At 35.2% G+C, this 13,884-nt stretch overlaps 1 protein-coding gene across 1 annotated transcript in view; it reads right to left on the bottom strand.

The window, feature by feature from the left end:
- Positions 1-13,884, bottom strand: part of kl-2 (dynein heavy chain 2, axonemal kl-2) — a 1,497,432-nt gene that overhangs the window by 918,184 nt on the left and 565,364 nt on the right. Inside the window, exon 25 of the mRNA XM_090414156.1 lies at positions 5,420-5,569. Within this exon, the coding sequence (XP_090270282.1) occupies positions 5,420-5,569 (150 nt within the window). The remainder of the gene's footprint in view (positions 1-5,419; positions 5,570-13,884) is intronic.

Consider the following 13,884-nt stretch of genomic DNA (forward strand, 5'->3'; position numbering starts at 1 on the left):
TTTTGTATTATTTTTAATTTGCTTTAAGTGTATTGCTATTATTTATTTATTTTTCGTTAAAATTGTCAAATCAGTAATTTTCTTATAAGTCCAGGTTAATGAATTAATTTGGATCAGTGGAAGTCAAACAGCAAGCTGAGTGAATACGATTATAAGCAAAGTGTAAAAACTCGATTGTAGCTTAAATATTAAATATTCCAAAGCACATTACATCGATTTTTTACTTAGGTTAAGTACCGTGTGAATATTGTAAAAAAAAATAAACTTTGTTTGTCTCGGTATAGTTTGTATTAGATGTTTTTGTAAATAACTCTTTTGAAGCTAACTGTATATACTGCTTTAATAAGAATATGTTAGAGTGTTAAAAACAAAGGCAATATTTTTGTCGCGGAAGATGTACATGGCAGCATTAGAAAAATTGTTATTGAAACTTGTATGTATGAGAAAGGCTTGGGCTCTAAGTGTAAACATCTCCGAAGTCTGTCAGAAAGAGTTCAAACGACTTTCTGATGGTTGGCAACTTGCAATCAAAAGAAAGCAGAGGAGAACAAAAGGCATGCCGAACTTGAAACTTAAGATAAAAGACTCATACCGATTCTTTGGGGGTTGCCAAACTTTATGTGAAGTCTCAGAGGAGGCCTAATAAAAAGGGACTGAAGCAAGCAGAAGGGATCCCGGTTCCAGAATTGCTGTCAGAGAGGAGGCCACCCAGTCCAGAGTCACCATCAGAGAGACTGCCCAGATCCATGTTGTTTGAGAGAGGAGTTTCCCGCTTCCAGAAAAGAGCATCTCGGTTCGAGATGTCGCTAGAGAGAGACTACTTCTAGGCTGCAGATGAGGTTTTAAATTGCCAAAATTATTTACAAATGCCAGAGAAAAGTTTCCAGGCCAGGTTAATGTCAGACATTCACCAGTGTGTTGCATTTTCATAACAATTTGATGAATCAAACGACTTCACTGATATTGCTCAGTTAATGGTATTTATTCGCATGGTATTTCAAGATTATTCAAGTAAAGAACTTTTGAAAATTATACCATTATTGAGAAAGACTAGGGGAGAAGACATTTCTTCGGCATTTGATGAATTTGTAAAACAACACAAACTTTCACTTTTTAAACTCGTGTCTATTACTACTGATGATGCTCCTGCAATGATAGGCAATAAATCAGGCTTCATTTCATTATGTAAAAACGATGACAAATATCCAGATTTTTTAATGTACCACTGTATTATTCACCAACAAGTAGTGTGTAGTAAAAGATTAAACACAAAAGATGTTTTGGATATTACATTTAAAATTGTAATCTGTTCAAGGAAAAGCCCTGCAATGGGCAGGGCTTTTTTTACACGCAGATGATGATAGGGAATTTCTGTTGTACAATAATAACGTTCGCTGGCTCAGCAGAAGTCAATTTTTAGAAAGATTTCTAGAGTTACAAGGTAGAGATAAAAATTTAATTGACACGTTAAGTTCAATAAAAACTTTCAACAATACTTACTTTTATTAAAGAAAAATATAAATGACCGCGAATTTAGACATCTCCCATATTTATTAACATTTTTTGAACAAAATCAAGAAATGCTTCGCAATGATTTAAAAGAATTTATTCATGAAATAGAATTAGTTGAGGAAGAAATAAATTCAAGATTTAAAGATTTTAATAAAACTGAATTGTATCTTTTATCAATAATCCATTTCAAGAAAACTTGAACATCACAGAAATTTCAAATAAAATTAGTGGGCTGTTTGATATAAACCAAGCTGAAGTAGAACTTGAGATAATAAACATTCAGAATAGTTTAAATTTAAAATCAATAAACAATGAAGTCATTTGGAAGTATGCACATGAAAAATTCCCAATATTAACTGATATTGCACAAAAAATTCTGTCGTGTTTCGGATTGACATACTTGTCAGAATCCGCTTTTTCAAATATGACATCATAAAAAATCAATTAAGAAACCAAATTACAAATGATCATGTGGATGATTGTCTGTGATTGGCCACTTCTTCATATCAGCTTGACTATGAAAATATTGCGAGGTCCAAACAATGCCAAATTTCACATTAACTTTTTTTTTTTAATCAAACAGCATTTCCTGTAACTTGTGAGTTTGTAATCAATCTGTTGTTTTTTCTAACTTTGGTTTTCTAAAATAGAGAAATAAATATTTTATTCCAATATATATATTTTTTTTTTTTGTTGTATTAAAATAATTAAAAGTGATAAATAAATTTTTAAATACAGAAATAAAGTTTTTAGTTGTGTATTTTTTTTTAGTTGTTTATTTGTGCATAATCAGACATCAGTTTGAGGGAATGTGATCTACATAAGAGAGTGGATTGCCGAATAACTTATATATAAGAGAGTAGATCGGCAATTAACTTTTTATAGAAAAGTAGCTCACGTAGTAACAAAGGTTGAACACCACTGGTATATGCTATTGGGAGCTGCTATAGACTCGGGGAGGGGGGGTCTCCACAGGAAGATGCCATGTATTATAATAGGGAGACTTTCAATATAAGAACATTGATTGGAGGGAGGAAAGAGGGACATAGCAAGATAGAAGTGGGATTCATACAGTTACTAAGGGATAATTACATGAAATAACATGTTATAGAGGGAACAAGGGGGTTTGAGGGCGTAGGATCTGCTAATAGCATCAGAAGATGTATCCATAACTGTAAGCACTCTGCCTATAATTGGGAAGAAAGACCATGCTGTCTTGTTCAGGGAAGTTGCCAAACATGTAGAGTTCTCTGACAAGAAGGGATTTATCCTTTACTTTAATGTTTCATGGTGATCAGCATTCATTTCATGATAGGTCTCTATGATAGGTCTTCATAGGTCTATGATCAGTCTTCATGATAGATCTCTATTATTTCATGATAGAGACCCACACGTTATTAAGGGGTTGTTATAGGATCAATGCTGGCGAGATTCTACAGAAAAACAGTGGGAGATCAGGGGAGAACCAGAGGTCATCTCTGGAACATGTATAAGGAGGGTGTGAGTAGGGGAGTGAGAAGAAGGTTTTTTCATGCAGAGTTGTGAATGACTGGAATGCCTTGCCTGAGAGTGTGATGTCTGCAGAGAATTTGAGTGTGTTTAAATCATGGTATGATGAGTTGTGTGTTTTTGATAAAAGGATCTCCTAGATGAGTCTTTGATTCCATGGGGTCTTGAGTAATAACAATAATAATAATCTTTTCAAAAAAATTATGGAGACTACAACTGTGTTAAAAATAATTACTTTAATTTTCCGACATTTGACCTTCATATTAAGGTCATATCTTCTGGAGTATGCGTACACACACATATATATATACCGAGACAAGCTGTATATTACATTGCAAACAGTATGTCAAAGAGATGATGAATTGTCCAAAGATTATTCTACTGGCCTGACCTCTAGTGAAAAAAAAAAATTTTAATTAAAAAAAATTATATAAGTAAAGTGGATATTAGATCCAGCATTAATTCAAAGCTGAATATGGAAACTATGAAAGTTTTGTAAAAATAAGTTGACTAGAGAGCTTACAGGAACACACTCACCAGCATTCATGAGTTGCCTTAGGGTGGACTACTTAGAAAACATAGGTGTCACCCAAACATCTAGATATTCTGTTTCTATTAGTCCATTTTGATAAGGTTTTGCTGACCTGACATCTGTTTTAAACTGGCTGTTTCTCCTCAGAGACGGTGCCAGCTATGTTTTCTAATCATACATCATATATCATATATCATTAATATCAGTAGTGTAGCCATTACCATTATTCAATTCTAACTGGATAAAGGCAATGGCTACACACGATACTGCTTGACTTTGTGAAGGCATTTGGCAGAATAACACACAGAAAACTATTACAAAAACTGGAGCAAATGGGAATGGATATGAGGCTAGTAGTATGGATGGAGGGGGGGGGGGGAGAAGGAGCTGACAGACAGAAGACAGCAGAGAGTAGTATATGGTGGGGCAGAATATAGGAGAATGATGGTGACTAGTGGAGTACCTCACGGTTCGGTATTAGAGCCACTAGATGTTTGCTGATGATGCAAAGTTAGGGAGAGCAATAGTTGATACAGGTGATGTAGATATCCTGCAGGATGATTTAAATGAATTGGCATTGTGGACGAAGGATATTGACTGGAGATAGTTTTTGGTATTGAGACCACATGTTTATTGAACAATAAAAAATAAAAGAGTAAATAACACAACAAGTTTCATTTGTCATAAAACTTACATCATCAGAGGTAATGGTGTATAAAAGTTGAACACAACAACCAAATTAAGTAGTCGAATAGGTGTCTTTTTTAACTTAATTAACAGTTCATAGCTGTTCATTAATTGAGAACCCAAATACAAAATGATACGTTTGTTACTGTATGCTTGTTGGAACAATGCTAGTTGTTGTCACGTTCTGTGGCTTGTGGGTGTTATATCCGAGGTCCGAGGCAGTTACATTTTTGATAAAGGCAGACCAGACTTGATGTAAAATCAAGTCTTGGTTTGCCTTTGCATTTTGTAGGGATTCTAAGCATTTTTGCAGCTTCTTTAAATTTTCTTTTGAAACAGTTCTTATCAACATCTGACATGTTTGTTTGTTGCCAGAGTACTCGATGGCCAGTAGTCGTTGTGTGGAATGCTAAGACTGATTTGTGTTCCCTTCTTTTTTTTGCCATCTTTTATATGTTCAGCCATGCAGATCTCTCCTGATCTAAAATATCCTTTGGCTATCAAAGGATATTGACTATCAGTTTAATGTCACAAAATGTAGGTTATGCACTTCCAGTTGAAAAGGTTGCATATGGTGTATCATATTGATGGAATTGGATTGCAGGAAACTGATGAGGCCAGGGACATAGGGATAATGGTGGATAAATTACTTGGATGTTTAGCTTCTTTTGCATTTACATCTTCTGCACTTATATGGCTGGACCATGGAATGCTATGTCTCATAGCACAGTGAGAGCACAAATGGTGAATGAGTTTAAGGAATGGTGGTCCTCCCATGATGAGTCTTATGACTCCAAGGAGATTCTGAATAATAATAATAATAACTTATCAAAGCTGTCCTTCCAAAATCATTCTTCCTATTACTCACTAAAAAAAACAAAATAACTGTCTGTTATTTTCTTTGGATTGCTTGGAAGTTCACCTTTCATAATTTCATTTTGACTCCTTAGCAAGCTGATACTTCTTTTATTTCCTATTTTCTGGTGCTCACAAGCTTGCTCATCATCTCATGTGACCATTTATGATACTTCCAAAACATAAGACATGTGCTGAGCAAGCTTGAAATAGTTTGAGAGTAGTGTTGATATTATATTTAATGACATCATATCAGTTAAATTCTAATATATTTTATTTATAAGTGCAGATGTGCTAGAGAAATAAATTTAGATTAATAATTACCATGTTCAATAGCATCTTTGAACAGGACCAGGTCCATCTTGAGGGCACTGGAAGTTGTGTTATATTCTTTCAGCTTATCATTAATGTATGAATTTAAAGCACCAAAATCAGATATATCTTCATATACTTCTTGAGAATTCATAAAACTTGCTATGAGGAATCATAAAATTAGAACACACACACACACATTATATATATATATATATATACTTCTTTAGAATTCATAAAACTTGCTATGAGGAATCATAAAATTAGAACACACACACACACACATTATATATATATATATATATATATATATATATATATATATATATATATATATATATTCATATTTATATATGCTGCCCCTATAACTGAGACTAGAATAACAATTTATTCAAAACGCAACATGTTTCATCGAATTGTCGGACTTCTTCAGGTGTGGGAACATAGAAAGCAAGTAAACACTATAAGAAATATCATATCACTATAAAATGACTATTATAAAATTCAGTTAGCTTTGAATTGTAGCTACAGTCCGTGTTGAAGTTCTATTGTTAAGTAGCTGCGTGCATCTGATTTCATGTGTGTGCCAATATCGGATAGCAGAGCTGAAAGAGTCCGGTAGATTATAGCTAAGGTTATTATTTATGTGATGAGGGTCCATAACAATTTCCTTAGACTTGACCATGCGTCGCTCTACCTTGTCGCAGCATATATGAAGGTTTCAGGTTGTTGTCCAGTTTATCTCATGTTGACAGCCTTCATCATTTGTGTTTACTGAAAACAGTACATGGCTTGACAGGGCACTTGCTCTAGTTCTTTTGTAGGCAATGTCTCTCTCTCTGGTGTTCTTCCAGACGTAGGAGGATGGATTCTTCAGTTTGGCCATAGTATTGCTTCTCGCAGTCAGATGTGATTTTGTACACTCCTGGGAATTGTAGAATGTTGTGAGCTTGTTTGTATTTGCTTAAAATCGATCTTTGTTTAGGAAGAGTAGAGAAACAGGTTTTTATGTTGAACTTTCTTAAAATTCTTCTTAGTTTCATGGAGAACGAGCTGATATATGGTAAGGTGATACAACGCAGAAACACAAGACAATCCAAAAGGTTGGATTGGATTGTCTTGTGTTTCTGCGTTGTTTTGATGGCGGCGGTATAGATGCTTATTAATAGTTTTCGATGAGTAGCCATTACTTGTGAAAGTTCTTTGTAGATGTTGTAGTTCATTTTTTAGATCTTCATCATCTGACAGTATAGATCTGGTGTGCTAGGATTGAATGATACCCACTTTCTGTGCAGGATAGTGATGTGAGGATGCATGCAGGTATCTATCTCTATGTGTGTAGATTTTCTAAAGATTGATATTTTAATATAATCAGATGTCTTAGTAAGTCTTACGTCCAGGAAGGGAAAAGATCCATTTTCTTCAACCTCCATTGTTAATTTGATATCTTGGTAGAAGTTGTTTAAATGATTTAAAAAAGACTGAAGGTTATCAGTGCCATGTTCCCAGATAAGAAATATGTCATCTACGAATCTCAGCCAAAATTTTGATTTAAGAGTAGCTGAGGAGATATTGCCTTTTGTTCGAAATCTTCAAAAAAGATGTTCTCATTGCCGGCCCTTTATTTTATTTGTAGATTTTCTTCTCATATTGAAAGTAGCCGGAGTGAACGCAATGTGATAGCATGGAAAACATCTTTTTTGAAATCTTGTTCTTTAAAATATAGAACCTCTTGAATTGGTACGTTTGTAAAGAGAGCCACCACGTCAAAGCGCACTATAATATTCGAAGGCTGGAGTTTGAAATTTTTGATTTTCGAGACGAAATCTATATATTGAGTTCTTTATACAGGGCATCCCAAAATTCATGCAAAATTTAAATTTAGTGCCATTTGTGCGGTAAAATGTTGCCAATGAGAAAAAAAAGACAGCGTGACAGCTGACAGTTATTAAAAATGGAGTGCTACATGAAAGAACAATCCATTTTCATTGTTCAGCAATATTTTAAAAATAATGAAAGTTTGGCAGCTACAGTTCACAATTTTTGTACAAAATATCATCAGAATAGTGATTTAACTTCATCAACTATGAAAAGATTAATTAAAAAATTCAAGGAAACTGGATCAATTAGTGATCTTATACACGCTGGCCGTCCTTCAACAAGTCGTTCAACAGAAAACATCGAAACAGTTCGTGAGAGTGTTGCTGAGAGTCCAGGAACATCAATTCGGCACCATGGTCTTGAATTGGGCATATCGAGAAGCTCTCTACAGCATATTTTTAGGAAAGATTTGCATCATTATGCTTACAAAGTTCAATTGACTCAAGAACTGAAGCCTACTGACCACACACAGTGAAGAGAGTTCGTTGAATGGATTATGGAACAACAACAAGTGGATGCTTTTTCGAACAAAATCATCTTCGGCAATGAGGCTCAATTTCATCAATGGCTTTGTTAAGTGACAAAATTGTCGCATTTGGGATTCAGAAAATCCACAAATGATTGTTGAGAAACAAATGCATCCACGTGTCACTGTTTGTGTGGATTTGGGGCTGGAGGCATCATCGGTCCATTCTTCTTCAAAAATGTGGCTGGTAAGGCAATAACAGTTAATGGTGCTCGCTATCGCGACATGATAATCCAGTTTTTTGTGCCTAAATTGCAAGATATGGATGTGGACGACATGTGGTTTCAACAAGATGGTGCCACATGCCATACAGCCCGAGAAACAATTCAATTACTGCATGAGTCATTTCCTGGTCATGTAATTTCCCGTTCTGGTGATCAGAATTGGCCACCCAGATCATGTGACTTAACGCCGTTGGACTTTTTTCTTTGGGGTTTTTTGAAGTCTAAGGTTTATGCTAACAAGCCCACGACCACCCATGCCTTGAAGGAGGAAAATGAGCGCTGAATCAATGAAATTCAGCCACATTTATGCAAAACAGTCATGGAAAATTTTGACAAAAGAGTGCATATGTGCCAGCAAAGCCGTGGAGGCCATTTACCCGATATGTTATTCCATGCATAACCCTATACTGTATACTTTATGAATCAATAAGAAATTACAATTTTTAATTAAAAACCTGTGTTTTCTATCAAAATTACTTCTTGCATGAATTTTGGGACACCCTGTATATGAAGAAGAAATTCTTGTAAAACACCTCTTAAATATGAAGCCAGAAACTTAGATAAGTTGTAGGTAGGCGAGTCAATACTATCTACAATTGGTCTCAGTGGGCAGCTTTCCTTGTGTATCTTTGGGAGACCATATAACCTTGGGATGAGTGGATGTAAAAAGCGAGTGGCAGGGCGTATGTTTCGTAGAAGCTCTGTGGCTTTTTGTAAGTGGTTGTTTGTTTTGTTATGTATCTCCTTCGTTGCATCTCTCTCAATTTCCAAGTATGTATCTGACTCTAATAATGCCAAGATTTTTTCATGGTAATCTGTTTTATTTAGCACTACAGTTGTGTTGCCCTTGTCAGCTTGTGTGATAATGATGTCTTTGTTATTCTTAAGACTTTTTATGGCTAGCCTTTCGCCAAGGGAGATGTTATCAGATGGAGGTCTTGCATTATTAATCGCAAGTATTGCTTCTATGCAAAGTAAACTGGTGTCTGCAGCAGGAAGTAGTGATGCAGCTTTCTCCATCTTAGTTAAAAACATTTCCTTGGGAATAGTTTTAGGCGCAAGGACAAAATTGAGACCTTTTTTAAGAATTTGTTCTTCGTTATGATTTAGAACATATGACGAATGGTTTATCACTAATTTTTTATTTCTTCCATGAAGATTATTATTATTATCAAAAATCATCCTTATAAAACCATTTAGCGACCTCCTTAGACTACGTGTCATGGAATCACGTTCAAGAAATAAGTACACGTCGGGCATTAACATCTCAAAACTTAAACAAACACAAGCTTATCAGAAAGTTTAATTCGCTAAAGATAACACAAGAACAACTAACCCCACTTAATCTTCATAATATCTGATTAATTAAAATATCAATCTTTAGAAAATCTAAACATACAGATAGATACCTGCATGCATCCTCACATCACTATCCTGCACACAAAGTGGGTATCATTCAACCCTAGCACATCGTGCCAGATCTATACTGTCAGATGATGAAGATCTAAAAAATGAACTACAACATCTACAAAGAACCTTCACAAGTAATGGCTACTCATCGAAAACTATTAATAAGCATCTATACCGCCGCCATCAAAACATCGCAGAAACACAAGACAATCCAAAAGGTTATATCACCTTACCATATATCAGCTCGCTCTCCACGAAACTAAGAAGAATTTTAAGAAAGTTCAACATAAAAACCTGTTTCTCTACTCTTCCTAAACAAAGATCGATTTTAAGCAAATACAAACAAGCTCACAACATTCTACAATTCCCAGGAGTGTACAAAATCACGTCTGACTGCGGGAAGCAATACTATGGCCAAACTGAAGAATCCATCCTCCTACGTCTGGAAGAACACCAGAGAGAGAGACATTGCCTACAAAAGAACTAGAGCAAGTGCCCTGTCAAGCCATGTACTGTTTTCAGTAAACACAAATGATGAAGGCTGTCAACATGAGATAAACTGGACAACAACCTGAAACCTTCATATATACGACAAGGTAGAGCAACGCATAGTCGAGTCTAAGGAAATTGTTATGGACCCTCATCACATAAATAATAACCTTAGCTAGAATCTACTGGACTCTTTCAGCTCTGCTATCCGATATTGGCACATGCATGAAATCAGATGCACGCAGCTACTTAACAATAGAACTTCAACATGGACTGTAGCTACAATTCAAAGCTAACTGAATTTTACAATAGTCATTTTATAGTGATACAATGTTTCTTATAGTATTTACTTACTTTCTATGTTCTCATGCCTGAAGAAGTCGGACAATCAGATGAAACATGTTGCATTTTGAATAAATTTAATTGTTATTCTAGTCTTGGTTATAGTCAGTATATATAAATATGAACATATCCTAGTACCGAGTTAATACTACAAATTGCTATATATATATATATATATATATATATATTAGAGAGAGAGAGAGAGAGAGAGAGATTTATTAAATTTATTATTATTATTATTATCATTGAAAAATAATCTTATATACAAAAATCACTTGGAATCAATTAAAATGGATTTTTTTGCATTCAGGCAGAAAGTTTACATACTGATTGTTAACATAATTTATTAAATTATGTTAACAATTCACAATTATGTTAACATTCACAAGATTTATTAAAAGAGCAAAGTCAATTTTGGATCACTGCTACATGATCCTAGTACATACTACTCTTTACCTCCTTGGAAGAGTATGATATTGTTTATTGTAGGTTGGAAAGCTGATGATAATACTGTTGCTATACCTAGTCAGGAGTTAATTTATTTGGTTTCAGTGCTGATGGAATAGGTCAAGAGTGTAGTTCTCCTTGTGGTGATGGTGACGAAGTTAACAGAGAAGGTGGCTTCTTGGGTTTTGTTGGAAGACAGCTGCTTCTCTTAGAGAAGTTGTTGTGCTATCTGTGCTACTTGTATGCTGAAGGTAAAAGTTGTATATCCCTGCTTTCGCAGTAATGAAAAGACAATTGCGTATTGTATAGCTTCTTGGCTGTTCATGTATAAGGTTGAGGTATTCTTCAGAATGCAGATGGCTGCAGTTTTCTCAAGATGAAATCCATTAACAGCAAATTGATTTTGTTTTGGGAAAACTGCAGCCATCTGCATTCTGCGGTGCACTCTAATTTAGCGATCTATTATTAGCACTCTAGACAGATGTGCTGCATTGACTATTCCAATTCGGTCATAGAAGAGACAATTTTCTGGCAAATCCAGATTAAATTTGTGTGGTTAGTATGGGTGAGAATGACAATGTACCACATTTGCAATTGTATGTCTGCACTGGGTTTAGTGGCTGTACTTCAGTAGGGATCCTAATTGATGGATGATTGCCAAGATGATAAGGAGTTCTCTGATGGAGGTATTTGCAGTCTATTGGATTAAGGTTGCATATAAATTGTGACTGTCAGATAAGCTGAGTGACACCATAGTTGTACCGGTTTGCAAGATATATGTAGATGTCAAGTCTTCTGCAGTTAGCTGTTGAAGGTCTGATTTGAATATGATTTCTCCCATGGCCATCTGAAGTGCAGATTTCGTGGTATCAATCTGTTTATCTAGATTCCATATTCCATTGTTGCTAGGGATTGGGGGAAGGATAAGATGCCTCCTACAACTCTCACACCATGACAATCCATGCAGGAAAAAAGAGCTGCTTGTTGTGATGGGATTTCTTATCATTCTTTGTGGAAGAGAGGCCCCCCCCCCCCCGAGCATTTCAGGAAGTGAGCTTGCTTTTACTTTGTGTTGGAGGTGTAGCATTTTCCACCTTTTAAGGACCTCTTCGTAAAAAGTAGTCTCCTGTGAACTGCTGTCATTCTCAGAATAACAGAATTTTTTTTTTTTTTTTTTGTGATTTTGAATACTGCGAAAAAAAAACAAGGTATGAAAGACTATCTTGTACTCAACTGACACCCTTCTAAAAAGACAGACAGAGCTTAATGTATGAGTCAGTTGGTTTTATTCCATATGAATCAATGTATATCTGATTGTATTTTTGATGATTTTTTCTGAGGGGGGGGGGGACTCCACTAATATAGCACGTAGATTTATCTCTGCACACCAAAGTGTAGCACCTTAAATTTATTAATATTGAAACCATAATCCTGCATATCTGTTCAAGTCTATTGAAATCTTCCTGTAGAAAATTAACATCAGCAATACTCCTGATAATTCTACCTAATTTTGCATCATCAGTAAATATTTGAAGATCCCAGTCAATCCACATGAAATATCATTATCATTAACAAATAACTTAAATAGTATGGATCCAAGAACAGAATCCTTAGCCACAGCACTGCATACCTTCAGTTCCTGGGACACTGCTCCATCATTCATAACATGCTGGTATCTTTCAGAAACCAATCTTCAATCCATCTAACCAATCAGTGATCCAATTCCATCGTCTGAAGCTTGTAGAAAATCTGTCATGTGGTAATCTACCAAATGTCTTTGCAAAGTCCAAGAAAATAACTGTATATGAGTCTCCCTTATATACTGGTGCCCAAAACCTAAGGATGAACACTGTTTCTGAAGATTATGACTGCAAATCAGCTTGTGGCAATTTGTATAACTTATGATTTTGAAAGCATGTACATGTTCAAATTTTCGAATCACATACAAAGGGGTCACGTGGTGGCAATCAACAGGATGAAAAGCAAAAGGCTGCGCTAAGAGAACTGTGTTTGAAGAAAGCTCTTTTGGCAAAGGAATAAAGTTGCAAGCATGGGTGCCTTGTAATTCTGAGGCAACTAGGTCGGTTATCGAAATATCTAATTCATTAAATCCTTCCCATTGCCTACATTTTGCACATATATGCACTCCCCCTTCTCTCACTCACCACATATCCAACTCCCAGGATTTCTTAATAGCTTTATTCAGAAACTCAAGAAACATGGCTCAATGTTTCTCGAGCTATGATTTAATGTCCATTGTAAATTTGTTGTCCATTTGTGAAAAGTCATATCTTTTAATCTAACACATAAGCTTAGGTGTTGATGGTTATTCATGACTTATTTTTCATGGTATTAACAACACCACAAACACTTTTATCAACAAAGATGTTTTATTAACGCTTATATTTCGCTGATTTTCAACTCAGCATCATCAGAGCACAACACACATGTAAACACGACAGTGAGTGAGTGAAACAATATAATTGCAAAAGACAAAAGATCTATCTAAAGTCCTATTTTTTGGCGCCCTCTAACGAAAAAAACAAAACAAAAAAAAAAAACAGCTGTTATCCAGGAGTTTTTCTTAGGATAACTGTCTGGCAGACCACGCTTTGGACACTCCTTCACACAGGATTAGATGGAGGAAAACAAATGCGCTATTTAGGAGTCGTTATAGATCTGAAAGATTATTTTTTGAGTCAGCAATGGCTTTGAAGAATTCTCCCGACCTTAACAAATATGGTTGCATTAATTTGCCAAAAATTTGGGAGATGGTTATCCTAAGAAAAACTCCTGGATAACTGCTGTTTTTTTTTTTTTTTTTTTTTTTCCGTTAGAGGGCACCAAAAAATAGGACTTTAGATCTTTTGTCTTTTGCAATTATATTGTTTCACTCACTCACTGTCGTGTTTACATGTGTGTTGTGCTCTGATGATGCTGAGTTGAAAATCAGCGAAATATAAGCATTAATAAAACAGCTTTGTTGATAAAAGTGTTTGTGGTGTTGTTGATACTGTGAAAAATAAGTCATGAATAGTCATATCTTTTGTTGCTGTTATTCTTGTTTGCTTTCAGATCGAACTTTAGATTAGAAATTAATAATTGATAGGCTGATCTACAGTCTGCAGTCAGCACCTGACAGTGTTTTGGTATTATTG

Source organism: Typopeltis vanoorti, chromosome 24, assembly GCF_054136105.1.
Source record: "Typopeltis vanoorti isolate ZY-2024b chromosome 24, IOZ_Tvanoo_1.0, whole genome shotgun sequence".
Classification (NCBI taxonomy): domain Eukaryota; kingdom Metazoa; phylum Arthropoda; class Arachnida; order Uropygi; family Thelyphonidae; genus Typopeltis; species Typopeltis vanoorti.